The sequence below is a fragment of the Ovis aries genome, chromosome 21, assembly GCF_016772045.2.
Source record: "Ovis aries strain OAR_USU_Benz2616 breed Rambouillet chromosome 21, ARS-UI_Ramb_v3.0, whole genome shotgun sequence".
NCBI classification, from domain to species: domain Eukaryota; kingdom Metazoa; phylum Chordata; class Mammalia; order Artiodactyla; family Bovidae; genus Ovis; species Ovis aries.
The window spans coordinates 12,365,089-12,383,766 of NC_056074.1; the positions used below are offsets into that span (position 1 = coordinate 12,365,089).

At 37.9% G+C, this 18,678-nt stretch overlaps 1 protein-coding gene across 3 annotated transcripts in view; it reads left to right on the forward strand.

Annotated features, from left to right (window-relative positions):
- PRCP (prolylcarboxypeptidase) overlaps window positions 1-18,678 on the forward strand; it is an 87,692-nt gene that overhangs the window by 51,855 nt on the left and 17,159 nt on the right. For all 3 annotated transcript variants that reach the window (XM_004019422.6, XM_042238281.2, XM_027959257.2), the window contains 3 exons: window positions 3,287-3,468; window positions 3,730-3,887; window positions 4,634-4,806. In XM_004019422.6, coding sequence (XP_004019471.2) covers window positions 3,287-3,468; window positions 3,730-3,887; window positions 4,634-4,806 — 513 coding nt within the window. The remainder of the gene's footprint in view (window positions 1-3,286; window positions 3,469-3,729; window positions 3,888-4,633; window positions 4,807-18,678) is intronic.

The following is an 18,678-nucleotide window of genomic DNA, read 5'->3' on the forward strand; positions in this document are numbered from 1 at the left end:
GAACTTTTCATTGTTTAAAAATATCAATATATAATCCTCTTTATAAATTATATATGTAAATTATTGGGTCTATCACTGGAAAAAAATGTTAGGAGTACACAAATACTTGTTTAGTAAGGTGTTTTTCAATAAAATAAGTTCAGATCATCTCTATGATTCAGAGAGGTCAACTAGTGACTAGATTCTCTCCTGGCCTTTCTTTTCTCTCAAGGAACTTTGGCCTTGGCCACAGATCTACACTTCAGTAAGCCAAGACACCCTTTCCTCAGCTGAGTCACTTATGTACTACCCTTGTGTTTCTGACTATATGGATTTGCCATCTGTATTATTCACTATTTTTCTTTAAGTAACTCACTTTTCAAACTTAGTACTTTTTAAATAAAGGCTTTATGTACTATTTTTTCTAAGTTATATTGAAATAAAACAAGTATTAAATTAAAAATATTTGTGCACTACCTAGGATCATGATGTATACCACCTTTATACACATACCAGGCATTTAAAAAAAAAAAGATTTCTTTCTTTTTTTTTAATGTGGTCACTTTTTTTTAAAGTCTTCAATTGAATTTCGTACAACACTACTTCTGTTTTATGTTTTGATATTTTTGGCCCTAATTCATGTGGGATCTTAGTTCCCTGACCAGGGATCGAACCTGTACACCCTACTTTGGAAGGTGAATGGACCACCAGGGAAATCCCCATACAGTGATTTTTGGAGAAATTTGAGTTAGAGTAACTTGGGTCAGTCATTTTCTAGGCTTCCAGTTTTAAAAGAACTTTTTATTTTCGGAAATTTTATTATCTTATATTATAAATAAATAAAAAGTTCTTGTGTTATAAATGAAAACCAGAGTAATTGTTGCATGGGAAACTCTATTCTTTAGTTTATTTTGCATAATTATCTGATTAGGAAAGTTGACAGGTTTTGAAACCATTGGAAAGTAGTTTGTTGCAGATGAAAACACAACCTTCTTTCCTAGTTCCCTGTGGTCCATACTCTGCTAGGAAAAAGGAGGTGAGGGCTCTCTATGCTATGCTTCCTTCCCTTCATGTGCTTGCAGAATTTGTCAGTAGCATGGGGGAATATTGCAAATGTGTAAGATTGGGAAAAAACCGTACTCAGCTATATGTCGTGCCGTGAAAACTGAAAGTAAAGAACAGTGACAGACCATGAGAGAGAAGTTAAGAAGTCAGAGAAGATACATCTTGGATAAGAGGAAAGGTTAAAGGAGTAAGTGACATGCATAGGAGAGAGGACAGATGGGCCTCTGTGGTTCCAAAATATACCAGGTGATGGGAGTAGTCAGAGTGGTGAGACCAAAATATGAAGGTTAAATAGGATAGTCCGATATGGATATGTGGCTGTGTTAGTTATCTATTGCTACGTAAGAATTTACCTCAAACTTTAGTGGCTTAAAACAACAGTGAACATTTATTATTTTCCAGTTCCTGTGGGTAAGGAATTTTGAGTGACTCAACTAGATGGTTCTGTTTCAGGGGATCTCGTGAGGTTAAGACGTCATTTAGTGCTTCAGTCACCTGAAGGCTTGACTGAGGCTGGAGGACCCTCTCTACTTATGTGGAGGATCCATATGAGTGACAAATTGGTGCTAGGTGTTAGCAAGATGCTTTAGTTTGTCCTCTCTTGGGTTTTTCCAAAGGCCTGCTTGAGTGGCTTCATGACATGACAGCTAGCTTCCCTCAAGGTTGGCCATCTAAGAGAGCAAGGTGGAAACTGCAGTGCTTTTTTTTTTTTAAGTCTTTATTGAATTTATTACAGTATTGCTTCTGTATTATATTTTGGTTTTTCGGCCACAAGTCATGTGGGCTGCAGTCCAAAGGGTCACAAAGAGTCAGACACAGCTGAAGCGACTTAGCATACATGCAATATGTGGGCTCTTAGCTCCCTAAGCAGAGATCAAACCCACACCTCCTGCTTTGGAAGGTGAAGTCTTACCCAGTGGACCACCAGGGAAGTCCACCTGCAATGCTTTTTACGACCAGACTTTGGAAGTCATATATCATTTCTGCCACGTTCTATTTGTGTTAGAACCAAGTCACTAAGTTGAGACCAAGTTCAAAGGGGGAAGAATTAGCCTTCACCTTTAAAAAGGAGACTCTTCTTTAATCTTCTCAGCTTACCAGGACTCCGTTTGAATTCCATCTTCCTACATTGCAGTGAGGAAATTCTCCCTAGGCAGATAACTAGATGATCATGAAACTTACTTCCTGAGTAAGTAAGTCACAGCTATGATGTTTCCAGTAGTCATGTACAGACGTGAGAGCTAGACTTTAAAAAAGCCAGGCAATTGATGCTTTTGAACTGTGTTCTGGAGAAGACTCTTGAGAGTCCCTTGTAAAGCAAGGAGATCAAACCAGTCAATCTTAAAGGAAATGAACCCTGAATACTCTTTGGAAAGACTGATGTTGAAGCTGAAACTCCAGTCCTTTGGCTACCTGATGCAAATAGCTGACTCATTGGGAAAGACCCTGATGCTGGGAAAGATTGAAGGCAGAAGGAAAAGAGGATGACAGAGGATCAGATGGTTGGATGGCATCACTGATTCAAAGGACATGAACTTGGGCAAACTCGGGGAGATGGTGAGAGACAGGGAGGCCTCGCATGCTGCAGTTCATGGGGTTGCGAAGAGTCAGACGCAACTTGGCGACTGAACAACAACATTCTTCTCTCAGGAATCAAAGTCTTGTGTTGCTTTTCCAATGTCTGAAAAAGGTTGTTCCATATCTTGTTTTTTTTTCCTTAACTCCAATTTTATAGTTGTACAACAGGCAGGCTGACTTGTTCCAGTTGTTGGTATATCAGGCATAATAATCTTTCTGATGAGGAAGGATGATTCTTCCATTTTTCACAAGATTTAGTTTACCTTTGCTTTATATGGTAGCCTTTGTAAATGTTTCAAGATTTGAAATAAAAATCAGAATAGTTGTCTGTTAAAATTAGTATTGTATGCTATCACATCTGTTGTTAAATGTTACTTCAGGTTTATCTCTGTTGTTTCTACTACCTCAGCAAAATCTTTGGTAAATAGCATTTAATAGAACTTACATTTGAATGCAAAAATATATTATTTTCTTCCCACAAACGTAAAATCACTTTCCATGAGTTGAAATTAGCAGTGCTAATGCTTTAACTGGGTGTTTTAACTCAGTTGCCTAGAAATTCTATTTGGAGAAAAGCTTATCTGGCTTTTTTCTGGATCTGTGTTATACCTAAGCTGCTATTATGTGCACATTTATACCCATGTTCTTTGTTATTTTTCTTTAGGATTCCAGACACTTGAATTTTCTGACAACGGAACAAGCTCTGGCTGATTTTGCAAAGTTAATCAAATACTTGAAAAGAACAATCCCAGGAGCTAGAAATCAACCTGTCATTGCCCTAGGGGGCTCTTATGGTGGCATGCTTGCAGCCTGGTTCAGGATGAAGTATCCTCATTTGGTGGTTGGGTAAATGCATTTATGTTGGATGTGAGCACTTTCTTAATGATTGGCAAAGCGAACATAGAGTGTTTTTTTTGGGGGGGGTGGGTGGAGGAGGAAGGTAAAACATATCCTATTCTATTGTACTGAGATTTCTAATTTCTATTTCACTAAGAGTTGTAGATTTTTCTCACCACTCTTGTTCAGTATCAGTTTCAATTTTAAAACTTGAATTCTGTGAGTTACATTTTTTTCTTTTCTCTTTCTTTTGGTCTTCTTACCATTTAGAGCTCTTGCATCCTCTGCCCCCATCTGGCAGTTTAATGATCTGGTGCCTTGTGACGTATTTATGAAGATTGTAACTACAGATTTTAGCCAAAGTGGCCCAAATTGTTCAGAGAGTATCCGCAGGTCCTGGGATGCCATTAATCGACTTGCAAAAAAGGGTAAGCTTTAATTAAGAGAATGGAATCATGTTTTGTTTTTTTTTGTACCTTTTAAGTGCTAAATCTAACACTTTGCACTTTTTCAGTAAACTTTTTATTTAAATATAACATACATAACTGAACGACTAACACTTTCTTTTATTTCACTTTACATATTTAAGTATAACATATAGAAAAGTACACAAATCAAAATATACAGCTTGGTGAATTTTTGCAAAGTGAATACATAGTGTATTCAGCATGCAGATCAGGAAATCCCTCCCCATCCCCACCCCCAAATCCCCTCTGGCCCTTTGCAGTTACTACCTATGTGCTCATCAAACCTGTTGCTATACTGAATTCTAGAACCGTAAATTAACTTTGCTTACTCTTGAATTTTTTAATAATCGGAATTGCATAGTATGTATTTTTTGTCTCTGCTGTGTTTTACTCAACACTGTGAGATAAATCCATTTGTTTTATTAGGTATAGTTTATGCATTCTCCTTGCTGTATAGTGTTTCATTTGTTTATTTACAAATGACAGTGATTGAGAATACTAACTCTGGTAAGCCCCAGGAAAATAGGCAACTTATCTATCATGAGATTAACCAGTTGCTCTAAAGATATTTTGTTGAATGTTGAAAAAGCCTTTTTGGAGAAACTACATAGGAGACTGAGTTTTCTAAAACACAAGTGAAGAATAAATGATCTGTAAAACCCTTCTGTTGAGCTTTTTTGATTCCAACAATGTGACTCTATTCTCAGGCCCTGGCTTGCGTTGGCTTTCTGAAGCCCTTCACTTATGCACTCCATTAACAAAATTGCAGGATGTTCAGCATTTGAAAGACTGGATTGCTGAAACCTGGGTGAATCTGGCAATGGTGGACTACCCTTACGAATCCAACTTTTTACAGCCTTTGCCTGCTTGGCCTGTCAAGGTAACAGGAAGATATCCTTTCATCACTTTTAATAATGTCACACGAGTGTATGTTCCTCGGTTCTTTGTCTCATCACAACAAAGATTTGGAGCGATGGGCATTAAAGCCCTCGGCGCGTCACAGCTCTCAGGACAAACCGTGTTATAGCTCTTAGGCAAATCAGTGTTACAGCTCAATTTTATTTAGAAGATAGCAGGAGAATCCATCCTCGAAGCGGGAGGGCATGCCAACCCAGAGACTTGAAGAGAAGAGAGTGGAGGAGTGCGTGGGGGAGGGAGAGAGAGAGAGGGAGAGAGAGAGAAAGAGCACACGCACGTGGGAGAGAGAGAGAAAGAGCACACGCACGTGGGAGAGAGAGAGAAAGAGCACACGCACGTGGGAGAGAGAGAGAGAGAGAGAGAGAGAGCAAGGCTTTGGCTCCTCTTTTTGTGTTTTTTCCTCCACCTGGGCCTGCCCTATGCAAATTGGGCTTAGCCAGGAGTGCTGTTTGTTCTACTTGAAGTCTTCACTCTGGTCCTTGGACCTTCTTTTGTTCTATTTTCGTGGGCTTTTCCCTTCCTTGTCTTTTAGCCACCGCCATTTTGGACTCCTTTTCCCTATTCTACCTACCTTACAATAACATACTTCTCTCTCTTCACCGGCCCCCACCCCCTGCCTCTCTTTTTTTTGATGTATTCTCTGACTTTCAGCATCAGAGGAAGTCTCAGTGACAAGGGACTCTGGAATTAATCGAATCTCAAACCTAGGTAGGAATCCTGGTTTTACTCAAACTTGGACGTGGTACCTAACTCTTCTGAACTTCAGTTTCCTCATTTAAATAATGGAGGTAAAATGCATAGATTATAGAGTTGTATGAATTACAACTCTTAGAACTAAAAAACTAACTCTTAGAAATAAGAACAATAGTTGCTGTTAATGAAATAGTTACTATGTGCCCAATTCTGTGCTGTATATTTGTATATGTGAGTCACATAGAGCTATATGTAATACATGGTCAGTTCAGTCACTCAGTCGTGTCTGACTCTTTGCGACCCCATGAATCACAGCATGCCAGGCCTCCCTGTCCATTACCAACTCCTGGAGTTCATTCAAACTCATGTCCATCGAGTCAGTGATGCCACCCAGCCATCTCATCCTCTGTCATCCCTTTCTCCTCCTGCCCCCAATCCCTCCCAGCATCAGAGTCTTTTCCAATGAGTCAACTCTTCGCATGAGGTGGCCAAAGTACTGGAGTTTCAGCTTTAGCATCATTCCTTCCAAAGAACACCCAGAACTGATCTCCTTTAGAATGGAATGGTTGTATCTCCTTGCAGTCCAAGGGACTCTCAAGAGTCTTCTCCAACACCACAGTTCAAAAGCATCAATTCTTTGGCGCTCAGCTTTCTTCACATGGTCAGTGCTTGATAAATGGCAGCTGCTATCATGGTGCTATGATTCAGTCAACTGCTAAATGTAATCTAAGTACTAGAGACATCATAAAGGCTGCATACATACAGCAAGGTGGAGTACAAAGAGTGCTGACTCTGGATCCTTATCCAGAGCTACCCTCTACCAGCTGTGTGGTCTTTGGCAAGTCTCTCCTCTTCTTAGGCCCCCAAGTCTTCCTCTGCAGAATAGGATAATGATACTTACATTCTCAGTAGGGTTGTGCTGAGGATCAAATAAAATACTGGATGTGAAAACGCTCTGGAAAATTTAAAGAAACATGACACAATAAAATTTAAAGTTCTTTTCATGCCAGAATTCTTTATCGTATGTATTCTTGTTAAGCATTCCTTTGTAAAGAGCATTCGTCATAGTTTTAGAAACAAAGGCTGACCAACTTGATGGTTATTAAATTCAGAAATATAACAGATTCTATAGCTAGAATGAGTGCTGTAAATGTAGAAAGAATTGGTAATGTAAGAACCAGATTTCAAAAGCAATTTTAATTTAGCTGTTCTTTTGAATTATTAAATGCACACTGTGCTTAAAACTTTGTAACCCAAATGAACTAAGATCATTTGCTACTAGAGAGATTTTTCTTCATCTAAAAAGTAGAATAGCCAGTGGATAACTTGCACACAGTAAGTCAGAGGTAAATGTGTATTTGAATTAAATTGAATTTTGACACTACAAAATTATTTTAAAGAGTAGATCTCTCTTACATGGTAAGAAAACCTAAATCAAAATAATGAGAAAAAACTAAATCTGAAACCATTAGTTGCCATAAATGTATAGGTGCTAATAATGTCTTATCTTTCTATATTATTTTATATTTATAAAGCACTTTCATATATGCTATCTCATTTAATCCCCACAGTCGAGTTATAATTCCAGTTTTATGGAGAGGAAATTTAAGCTCTACGAAGAGGTGGTGGAAGTGGTTTTGAATGCGAATCTGCCGTTGTTCAGAGCCCATGATCTTCTCACGTATTGCATTGAACTAGTAATGGAGGACTTGAGGGAAGAGTTGGGTAGATTGCTGGCCGCAGTGTGACAACTTAACTTTATAGTCTGTGTACCGAGTGAGAATTACATTTACATCTTTATGCCCATTTGGAGAATGAGTTGTCAGATGATAAAAACATATGGGGACTTCCTTTGTTATTTAGAATAGGGGCTGGCAAACTTTATTTGTAAAGGACTACATGGTAAATATTTTAGGCTTTGTGAACTGTATAGTTTCTGTGACAGTTACTGGGCTTTGTAGCTTTGGCAAGAAAGTGACCACAGACAATATTTAAATGAATGAGGAAGGCTATGTTCCAACAGTATTTATAAAACAGGCAGTGGCTGGCTTTGGCCTGGGGCCTGTAGTTTGCTGACCCAACTTAGGATAAGTGCCAGAGGAATACATCTTTAATGTTCATTTATGATTTGGAATAGTAAACAGCCTAACTGGTTTTGTCTCTGCATCTTTAATATTCCTTTTGAGATATTTTGCTGTTGAATCTTAACTGTAAATATATAGTCTTGTCTTTTGTCTCTCCTAAGTAATCACTCAAAATTAGTGGAGTATATCTCAAATATTTTGTCATGTGTTTTTGATTTAGCACAGTCTGTTTTATCTTTTGTGTACTTATACATATTTTAAAAGTTTATTTTTAAGGCAAAGTAACTTTGTGCCTTTGCCTCATAATTAACTTTTACTTCTTTTATCTAGGACTTGTTCTTGTCATTTCCTTCAGTTTTTGTTTTGTTTTGTTTTTGTTTTGTTACCAACTTTATCCTTTCTTTTGACTTATTAAGGAACTCTTGATTGTTTATGATATGTTTATAAATCTCTTTCCTGCCTGCATCCCACCAAAAGTAACCTATCTTTGCCTCTTGCTTGAGAAACTTCCTTTGCCTCCATCTATCTCTAATTTTATCCTATCTGATTTCAGAATTTTTCCAGTACATGTCTCCCTCCCAAGCTTTTAGTTTCAGATCACTTTCTTTCACTGTTCATTCTGTTTCTCCTTTCTTGACCCCCTCTCTGTTCTCCCAACCCCCTAATCCCTGGAACACTACCCAGTTGGAGACTGCTCTTTCACTTGGATAGTTCCATTTAACCAGGACTCCTCCTCCCTCTGATACACTTCCTCCTTTTTAAAGGCCTAACAAACAGCGTTCCTTTTCTGAGTCTGTAACTCAAGCTTAGGATGGTGAGATGATATGTAATAGTTATGAAAAAATGCAGGTGATTTCCAGTGCTGCCTGGACTTGCACGGTTCTGAAGTATCCATATGGGGTGTCTGAATGCCATTTTCCACGTCAACTCAAGTATCATTGTTTCTAATTTATCTTTGAGCCATGCACACTCAGACTCCATTTGCTTTTGTTTACTGTTAACAGAAGCTGCAACATTCATGCAGAAATAATCACGGCCTTGGCTGATAGAACACAAGGAAGAGGAGAAAAGGGAAATAGAAAACCCCTCTGTCATTTGACTGCTCTGTCAGCATAAAAACTGCTAGCTCTCAGTTCTCAGTTTCAAGAGCAGTGGTAAAGGATACTATAGTTTGTTTATTTTGGAATCATTTTTCAGCTGATAACTCACCAAATCTTTTGGCTTAGCGTCCTGAGCATGCAGATAGATACAGTGAAATAATAAGACATAAGATGGAAAATCTCTTCTGTTTGTCTTGGTGTTTGATAATGTATTCGACCTCTCTGGGTGGTTTAAGCGGTTTAGGTGCATTCTATGAAAAGGGAGCTTTTAATGACAAAACTAATGTGATTATCTTAGTGAGTGTGAGAGGGGTATTGAAGCCTTAGAGAAAGAAAATCTGTTAGAAAAGCTGAATGTATCTGCTTAATCCTTTCTCTAATGTGGATGGGCCATCCTATCTGAGAAGAGATAGTTTTGTGTTTTTTTTTTTGACCTATCTTCTTTAAAAGCATTTCTTTGCCTTCTTTTTCTTTCTGTTATTCAAATACTTATCTTCATAGGTAGAGGGACACTTAAAGCTTTTCAACAACTCATTATCTTTACTTTCTCTGGTGTACGTGGCATTATATTTGGGTTAAGAGCTGATCAGTTTGGAATGGACATTACAGTGTTCTACTATCTCCATGATTTCTACACTATTTAAAACAGAATTATTAAAATGGACCTCTTATGCTCTTGTTATGTTTTTTTCCTGAATGTTCACATTTGTTCTGAGAAATAGTGAATTAAATCTGTCCATTTCTTAAACCTCGTTTTACTCTACTGCTTTACAGTTTTCTTTTTACTATTTTTTACTATTTTTTAATTACAAAAGTTTTTTGTAATTTTACATTGCCACAGAATCCCTTCTCTAAGTTTTTACCTAAAACAAATGCACTTAGAAAACTGTAACGTGAGAATAAAAAAAAATTAAGCCTGAGGCTGCAGGTATGTTTAGTCACTGTTTTTGTTGTTACTTGACTCATATTCTGACTTCAGAGTCGAGTGTGTGTAGTGTAGTGGTTACACATGGTATCTTCAGAGTTTTCTGCATTTGAATCCCAGTTCTGTTACTTTCTGGTTGTATGACTTTGCAGAAGTTTCTTAACCTCTCTCTGCTTTGGTTTCCTCATCAGCAAAATGGGGATAAAGAACTATAATGTTTATTAGAGTCGGTATGAGGACTTAATAGGACCTGCTGTATGGTAAGCACTAAATTGATACTGCTGTTGCTGCTAAGTCGCTTCAGTCGTGTCTGGTTCTGTGTGACCCCATAGACGGCCGCCTACTAGGCTCCTCTGTCCCTGGGATTCTCCAGGCAAGAATACTGGAGTGGGTTGCCATTTCCTTCTCCAATGCATGAAAGTGAAAAGTGAAAGTGAAGTTGCTCAGTCGTGCCCGACTCTTAGCAACCCCATGGACTACAGCCTACCAGGCTCCTTCGTCCATGGGATTTTCCAGGCAAGAGTACTGGAGTGGGGTGCCATTGCCTTCTCTGAAATTGATGCTAGTTATATGCATATGATTGTTACTATATAATATATATATATACATATCAAGAAGACATTGTTGTACCAAGAGTTTGTAGCCAGATTCTGGGTTCAGAACCCGTATTCACTATTTTAAATTTGTGTATCTGTAGTTAGACCTCTCTGAGCTTTTTCCTTCTCTGTGAAGTGGGGATGGTTATTATGTTTCTCCCTGGGTCACTATAGGGAAAACACCTGAGCTCAAGGAATAGTCAATAGTTTTACTAGCAGATTCAGCCCCAGCTGTTCCCATATCAGTGGATTTATGGTCTAAGTAGGAATGCTATGTCATATGTAGAAATTATTTAGAAAGCATCGTTTGTTAGTGTCTACAAAATAAATAGACAGTATAATGAATTAATTCAGTTGCTCAGTCATGTCCAACTCTTTGTGACCCCATGAACCGCAGCATGCCAGGCCTCCCTGTCCATCATCAACTCCCGGAGCCCATCCAAACCCATATCCGTTGAGTCGGTGATGGCATCCAACCATCTCATCCTCTGTTGTCCCCTTCTCCTCCTGCCCTCAATCTTTCCCAGCATCAGGGTCTTTTCAAATGAGTCAGCTCTTCTCATCAGGTGGCCAGAGTATTGGAGTTTCAGCTTCAACATCAGTCCTTCCAATGAACCCTCAGGACTGATCTCCTTTAGGATGGACTGGTTGGATCTCCTTGCAGTCCAAGGGACTCTCAAGAGACTTCTCCAACACCACAGTTCAAAAGCATCAATTCTTCTACTTCATAATACAGGGGCTATCTTAATGCTGAGTATTTTGAATAGAAGTGGTTGGCAGAGAATTTTTCTTTGATTAGATCACAGTCCCTAAGTATACAATTAACAGACCAAGTCATATGGGTAATAATTGCAAATTTCAGGCGTAAGCTGAAATATTATATGAGATTGAACCAAATATGCCAATATTTGTGTTTGACTTATAAGCATGGCAATTTCCTATGATTCAGCTTAACATTTACATAGGTGTTTCGTGCATCTTATAGTAGTTTAACAAAAGTTTATGAATACTTCTTTTGAATTACCAGTTTTTGAATAAACATGGGAATGGTGCTGAGGTTTTGCTAATATACGTGTTTTGGGGAAAACTTTATTCACTCTTGGCTATCCCAAAATTCTTAATGGAATATAGTCTTCCCTTAGTATCCATGGTAACTTCAGGGGATTGGTACCAGGAGCCCATGTTTCTATAAAAATCCATGAACGCTCAAGTCCCTTATATAAAATGGCATAGTACAGTCAGTGGGCTTCCCTGGTAAAGAATCCACCTGCTGATGCAGGAGCCATGGGTTCGGAAGATCCTCTGGAGAAGGAAACCCACCCCAGTATTCTTGCTTGGGAAATCCCATGGACAGAGGATCCTGGTGGGCGACAGTCCATGGGGTTGCAGAAGAGTTGAACACGACTTAGCGACTAAACAACAGGAAGTAGGGTTAGTGTGCCTCTTTATCCATGGGTTTCCCATAAGTGGATTCAGCCAGCCTCAGATGGAAATTTCCATCCATGGATACCAAACTTGTGGATATGGAGGGCTGACTGTATATTTATTGAGAAAAATCTTTATAAATGGACCTACTCAGTTTAAACTTGTATTTTTCAAGAGTCAGCTGTACATAGAGATATGTTAGGCAGTGTGTCTTGTAAGCTAGAGGATGATACTTAGATTCACAGAATCTTTGTGTTAGAAAGGAAATTTAGAAACACCTAAAATAATCAAATTATCTTATTTCAGTTAATTTTTGTTTGGCCACACTGTGTGGCTTATGGGATTTTAGTTCCCTGATCCGGGATGGAATTCAGGGCCCCAGTAGTGAGAGTGCTGAGTCCTAACCCCTGGACCACCAGGGAATTTGCGGCAAACATATTTTAAGTGATATTTTTCAGGCCTTCTATCTAGCCTTGCTAAGTGCTAAGTTGCTTCAGTCATGTATTGCTCTTTGTGACCCTGTGGACTGTAGCCCACCAAGATCCTCTGTCCATGGGATTTTCCAGGCATGAATACTGGAGTGGGTTGCCATTTCCTTATCCAAGGTATCTTCCTGAACCAGGGATTAAACCTGTGTCGATTATGTCTCCTGCTTTGGCAGACAGATTCTTTACCACTAGCGCCATCGATCTATGGCAAACAAATTTTAAGTGATATTTTCCAGGCCTTCTATCTAGCATACTGGTAGCATTATAAATTTATACTTCCTTTCTATAGGGTACTTTGACATGTAGCAAAAGACTTAAAAATGTTTATTTCTTTCAAGCCAGTGATTCCTCTAAGAATTTATCTCAAGAAAGCAAGGGTAGATAGATAGATTTAGCCCCAAGGATATTTATTATAGCCTTACTTGTAATAATAAAAGATTGAGATAATACAAATTACCAATTTGTCCTCAAATCCCCATGCTGATTGCTGCCTTCTGAAGTTTCTCATGTTGGTCATTGTCCTTATTAGAGTGTGGTGCTCAGAACTGGACACAGTACTCTAACGGTGCTCTGACCTCACAGAGGACAGTGGGCCCAGGATTGCCCTTAATCTGGACATGGAATTTCTATCAGCAGAGGCCAAGTTTCTGATCATGATGTTCTCTCTGTGTAAGTGGGGCTGCCAAAACCCGAGTATTGTCAGCTGGTGCCGGTCTCCAGCCATGCTTGTGTCTTTTAAGGAGTGACAGTAGCTGTTTGCATAGATGACTATTCATGGAGACGCCTTTTCTTTGCCTGACAGAGGCCCAGTGTTCTTGCTCTGAGAGGGGATCTGATGCCAGCATGTGAGTCACACTCACTTGTTACTGTTCTCTTCAAGAGTTTTAGGCCACTTGTTGCTGCACATCAGCACCCCCTTCTCCCTCGGCCCAGCTTGCATTGTCACCCTGCCTCATCTGCCATGCCGTGCTTGAACATAATGCTCTTCTCTGCATTCCATGGGTCTGCTCTGTAGTCTTGTGCTGCATTTTGAAAGAGCTAAGTCCACTGGGGGAATCCACATGCACGAAAGAATGATGATCTTTGCTATCTATACATGATCTATTGTGTGGCAGTAGATAGTTTAATAATTCTATGATTAGTTCTTAATTTTCATATATTCTTGAGAGTTTGATTGGTTTGTGTCTCAGGAACATTGTCGAGAAAAGCGCTATACAATTAGGTATTTTTGACTTACCATGAATGATGGAGAGTTGTCAGAATAGTAAACCACTCTTTTGCTTGTTTTCTTCAGCTTTCATTTCCTTATTGCTTTAAGCTTGATAAGTTTGTGAATCTTAGTTTCTGACTTTCTCACACTCAGCATTTCCAAAAGCTTATTGAGAATAATCACATTCTATCTCGCTTTTGGAAAGTCACGTTGCAGTTGAGCATGTTAAAGGATCTGAGAAATCCTGTAGTTAAGAATACTGTTCACATTTGCTGCTACAACATTTCCTAAAATTATTTGACTGTAAATCTTTTTTCACAAAGTATCATTTAACATTCCGTAGACATATTGTTGTGCCAAATAAATTTGGGGAGAGGTATTAAAATTTCCCTGTAATTTATTTTTTCTGTCTTTTCAAGCTTCCCTTTTTCTCAGGAAGGCGTTGCTGGAAGCTGGTGCTAATCAGAACTGTGATGAGAGACCAGCTTTGCTTGTGACTGCTCATCTCCTTTTGCAACTTTCCTGTCTGTGGGAACATGTCCCTAGATGAGGCCTTGTTGCTCCTGCTGCCCAGAATTTCTCTCTGAAGTGGGGTAACTGGGTTCTTCCTTGCCTGGCTTCATCTTCTCTGGACAAGTCTCTTTTTTGTCAGAACTTGCCTTTTTGTATGTATCTTTTCTGTATGAAATGAGAGGGGATCAGATCACTGAATACATGTCAAGATGTTAATAGAGCATGCAAGCTTAATGTATTTTTTTGCCATTGGGGTATTTGCAGTTTTATAAGGGGATGCCTCCTAAGCTGCATAATAGATAAGATATGTTTTACAACCAGAGAGACCTGGAGTTGAAAGAATCTAAGTTCTATCATTTACTAACTAGATGACCTTGAATAAAGTGATTTAACCTAAGAATCAGTTTATTCATGTAAACTAGTAGACAAATATATATCTAGTGAGATTGTTGGAGGATTAAATGATGTAATATTTGTAAACCCAGCAATCAATAATTAATAGCTACTGCTGTTGTTGCTACTGTCTCTATTTCAGCTGAATCTGTTGCCTATGATTTTTCCCCAACATTTTATTGTGAAAATGTAAGTAACATTGTGTAATGGACATGAACTTGAGCAAACTTCAGGAGATGGTGAGGAACAAGGAGACCTGGCGTGCTGCAGACCATGGGGTCACAAAGAGTTGGACACGACTGGGCTACTGTACAACAACAGCAACAACAATATTATTTTTGCTATATTGTATTTGCTTATAATATATATATTCACTTATCCACCCCTCTATCTATCCTTCCTTTTATCTTATTTTTTAAATTCATTCAAAGTATGTTGCAGATATCAGTACACTTCTTCCTAAATACTGTGATGTGATTTTATTTTTTTAAATTTAATTTATTAAAACTAAACAAACAAAAAACCAGTTCATTTATTTCTCTCCGCTGCTGCCCTCCTCCTGTCTCCGGCAGCCATTAATCTGTTCTCTTTATTTATTAGTATAGATTTTTAAATTAAAAGAATATTTTTTAGATTCTACATATGAGAGAGCTTACAATATTTGTCTTTGTTTGACTGATTTCACTTAGCGTAATGCCCTTAAAGTTTATCCATGTTGTCACAGATGACAAGATTTCATTTTTTAATGGCATAGTAATATTCCATTGTATATATGTACCATATCTCCTTTATTTATTCATGCACTGATGAACTCTTAGATTGTTTCCATATCTTGGAAAATCATTGCCAAGACCTATGTCATTGTAAATAATGCTACAGTGAACATGGAGATGCATATATCTTTTTAGATTAGTGTTTTTCTTTTCTTTGGGCAAATGCCCAGAAGTGGGATTGCTGGATTATATGGCAGTTCTAAATTTTTGAGGAACCTCCATACTGTTTTCCATAGTGATGTATCAGTTTACATTCCTACCAACAGTGCCCAAGAATTCCCTTTTCTCTGCATCCTTGCCAACACTTGTTACTATTTTTCCTTTTGATAATAGCCATTCTTATAGATGTGAGGTGGTATCTCATTGTACTCTTGATTTGCATTTTCCTTTTAATTAATGATGTGGAGCATCTTTTTATATACTTGTTGCCCATCTGTATGTCTTCTTTGGAAAAGTGTCTGTTCAGATCTTCTGCCCATTTTTTAATCGGATTTTTTTTGTTTTTTGGCTGTTGAGTTGAGTTCTTACATATTTTGGATGTTAGCCCCTTATCAGATATATGATTTGCAGATATTTTCTCCCATTCAGTAGGTTGACTTTTCATTTGTTGATTGTTCCCTTTGCTATGCAGGAGCCTTTCAGTTTGATGTAATCCCACTTGTTTAGTTTTGCTTTTGCTGCTATTGCTTTTGTGTCAGATTTAAAAAATCATTGCTAAGATCTATGTCAAGAAGCTTACTACCTGTGGTTTTTTTTTCTGTTAATTTTATGGTTTCAGGTCTTACATTCAAGTCATTCAACTTGAGTTAATTTTTGTGTTTGGTGTAAAATAGACATCCAGTTTCATTGTTTTGCATGTGGCTGTGCAATGTTCCCAATACCATTTATTAAGAGACTATTTTTCCCCCAGTGTATATTCTTGACTTTTTCATAAGTTAATTGATCATATATGCATTGGTTTACTTCTGGTTTCTCTATTCTGTGTCTTTGTTTTTATGCCAATACCATATTGTGTTAATTAAAATAGCTTTGTAATATAGTTTGAAATCAGAGAGTGTGATGCCTCTGGCATTTCTCTTTCTCAAGATTGCTTTATCCACTAGGGGTCTTTTATGGTTCCACACTAATTTTTAAATTTTATTTCTGTGAAAAAGCCATTGGAATTTTGGTAGGGATAGCATTGAATCTGTATATTGCTTTGTGTATGGATATTTTAACAATATTAATTCTTCCAGTCCATGAGCATGAAATATATTTTCATTTATCTTCATTTTTTAAATTAATGTCTTGTATATAAAAAATAAATTTGGTTGCACTCTGTGGCATGTGAGACCTTAGTTCTCTGACCAGGGATCAAACCTTTGTCCCCACATTGGAAGGTGGAGTCTTAATCACTGGACTACCAGGGAAGTCCCTTGTATTTTTTTAATGTACAGGTCTTCCATATCTAAAATACTTCCTCTCAGGTATTTTATTCTTATTAATGTAATTGTAAATGGGACTGTTTTATTAATTTCTCTTTCTAATAGTTCATTATTAGCATATATAAGTGCAACAGATTTTTGTATGTTGATTTTGTATCTTGAAACTTGATTTTGTATCTTGAAAATTCATAGTTTTCTTAGTGGATTCATTAATTTTTCTAACAGCTTTTCTTTTTTTGCTACACCACAGAGCTTGTAGGGTCTTAGTTCCTTGACCAGAGATTGAACTAGTGCCGAACCTCCAGGGAATTTCCTCTAACAGTTTTTGATGGAGACTTTTTGATTTTCTATATATAATTTCATGTCACCTGCAAATAGAGACAGTTTTACTTATTCCTTTCAGATTTAGATGCCTTTTATTTATTTTTCTTAACTTACATTCTCTGGCTAGGACTTCCAGTACTATGTTGAATAAAAGTGATGAGTGTGGACATCTTTGTCTTGTTCCTGATCTTAGAGGAAAAGCTTTCAGCCTTTCACTGTTGTGTATGGTGTTTGCTCTGGGCTTGCCATGTATAACCTTTATATGTTGAAGTATGTTTCCTCTATGCCCACCTTGTGGAGAGTTTTTATTATAAATGGCTGTTGATTTTTGTCAAATACTTCTTTGGCATCTATTAAGATGATCATATGATTTTTATCCTTTATTTTGTTAATATGGTGGTTCACATTGACTTATTTGTGGATGTTGAACCATCCTTGAATCCCTGGATACATCCTACTTAATCATGGTGTATGATGCTTTTAATGTATCATTGAATTTGGTTTGCTAATATTTTGTTGAGGATTTTTGCATCTGTGGTCATCAGAGATATTGGCCTGTAATTTTCTTTTCTTGTGGCAGGCTTACTAGTTTTGGTATCAGGGTAATGCTGGCCTTGTAAAATGAACTTGGAAGTGTTCCTTCCTCTTCTATTTTTTGGGGAAGAATTTAGGAAAGATTGATATTAATTCTTCCTTGAATGTTTGGTAGAATACACTAGGGAAACCATCTGGTTCTAGACTTTTGTTTTTTTGGAAGGTTTTTGGTTACCGATTCAGTCTCTTTAGTGTAGTATTCAGCCTGTTCAGATTTTCTGTTTCGTCATGATTCAGTCTTGATAGGTTGAATGTTTCTAGGAATTTATCCATTTCTCCTAGGTTGTTGAATTTGATGACATAATTATCATTAAGTTATATCAATAACATCAATAACAAACTATAATAGTTGTTTGCTATGTTCCTTTGTATTCTTGTGGTATCAATTGTAGTATCTTCTCTTTCATTTCTTATTTTATTTATTTGAGTTCTCTCTTTTTTTCTTGGTCATTGGTCATGCTGGCTAAAGACTTGTTAATTTTCTTTGTCTTTTCAAGGGTTCAGGTTGTTTTTTGTTTTTTGTTTTTTTTTTTTCCTATTGCCATGTTCCAGACTGCAGGTGTTTCCTGGAAGAGAGTTTTACATATGTCTGGTGTCCTGATTTTTATATATGATGCTCCAGTTTTTATGGCTGCCACCCTTGGGACACCCCTTGATCACCTGGCCCCGGTGGCTGGGATGGACTAGGGCTTGCATTCTTGGGTCCCGTGAGACTGTGTAATTGGAGGTATGATTTTTGACAGGTTGCCACCCTCAGAGCACTGCACAGATAGCAGGTTGGGGCACATTGCCCAGTATTTTTGTGAAGGAGACGTCTTTGCTAGTTTGGGGCTTCTGCCTGCAGGGCAGGCTTCAGATTTGACACATATTTAGCGGCCTTCAAGGCTGCTCTTAAAGAATGTAGGTTGTGGATGCCATCTTGGTGCTTTCATTCTGCCTTGCTGTTATCACCTATTAAAGAGCTTATACACTTACCTGGAGCCCATTTTTTGTGACTGCCCAGTGGACACTTACAGATCATCCAGCTCTGGTGGCCAACAGGACTCATGCTTGCAGTCCCACAGGACTGTATATATTTGCATATTTTTAAAAACTGTTGCTTGAGAGTCTGGCTTCTAGTCAGCCTGAATCAAAGAGCTAAGGTTCTCCCTTTTGGGATGTTGACAGGTTGTGGCATGTCTTCAACTACTTGGAGTTATTAAGACTATAGTAGGCTGCTTGGATAAGCACAGAGATTTGAAAGACAACCAAGAGTTAAAGCAGAGTTGAACAACAAGATTTGTCTCCTATAT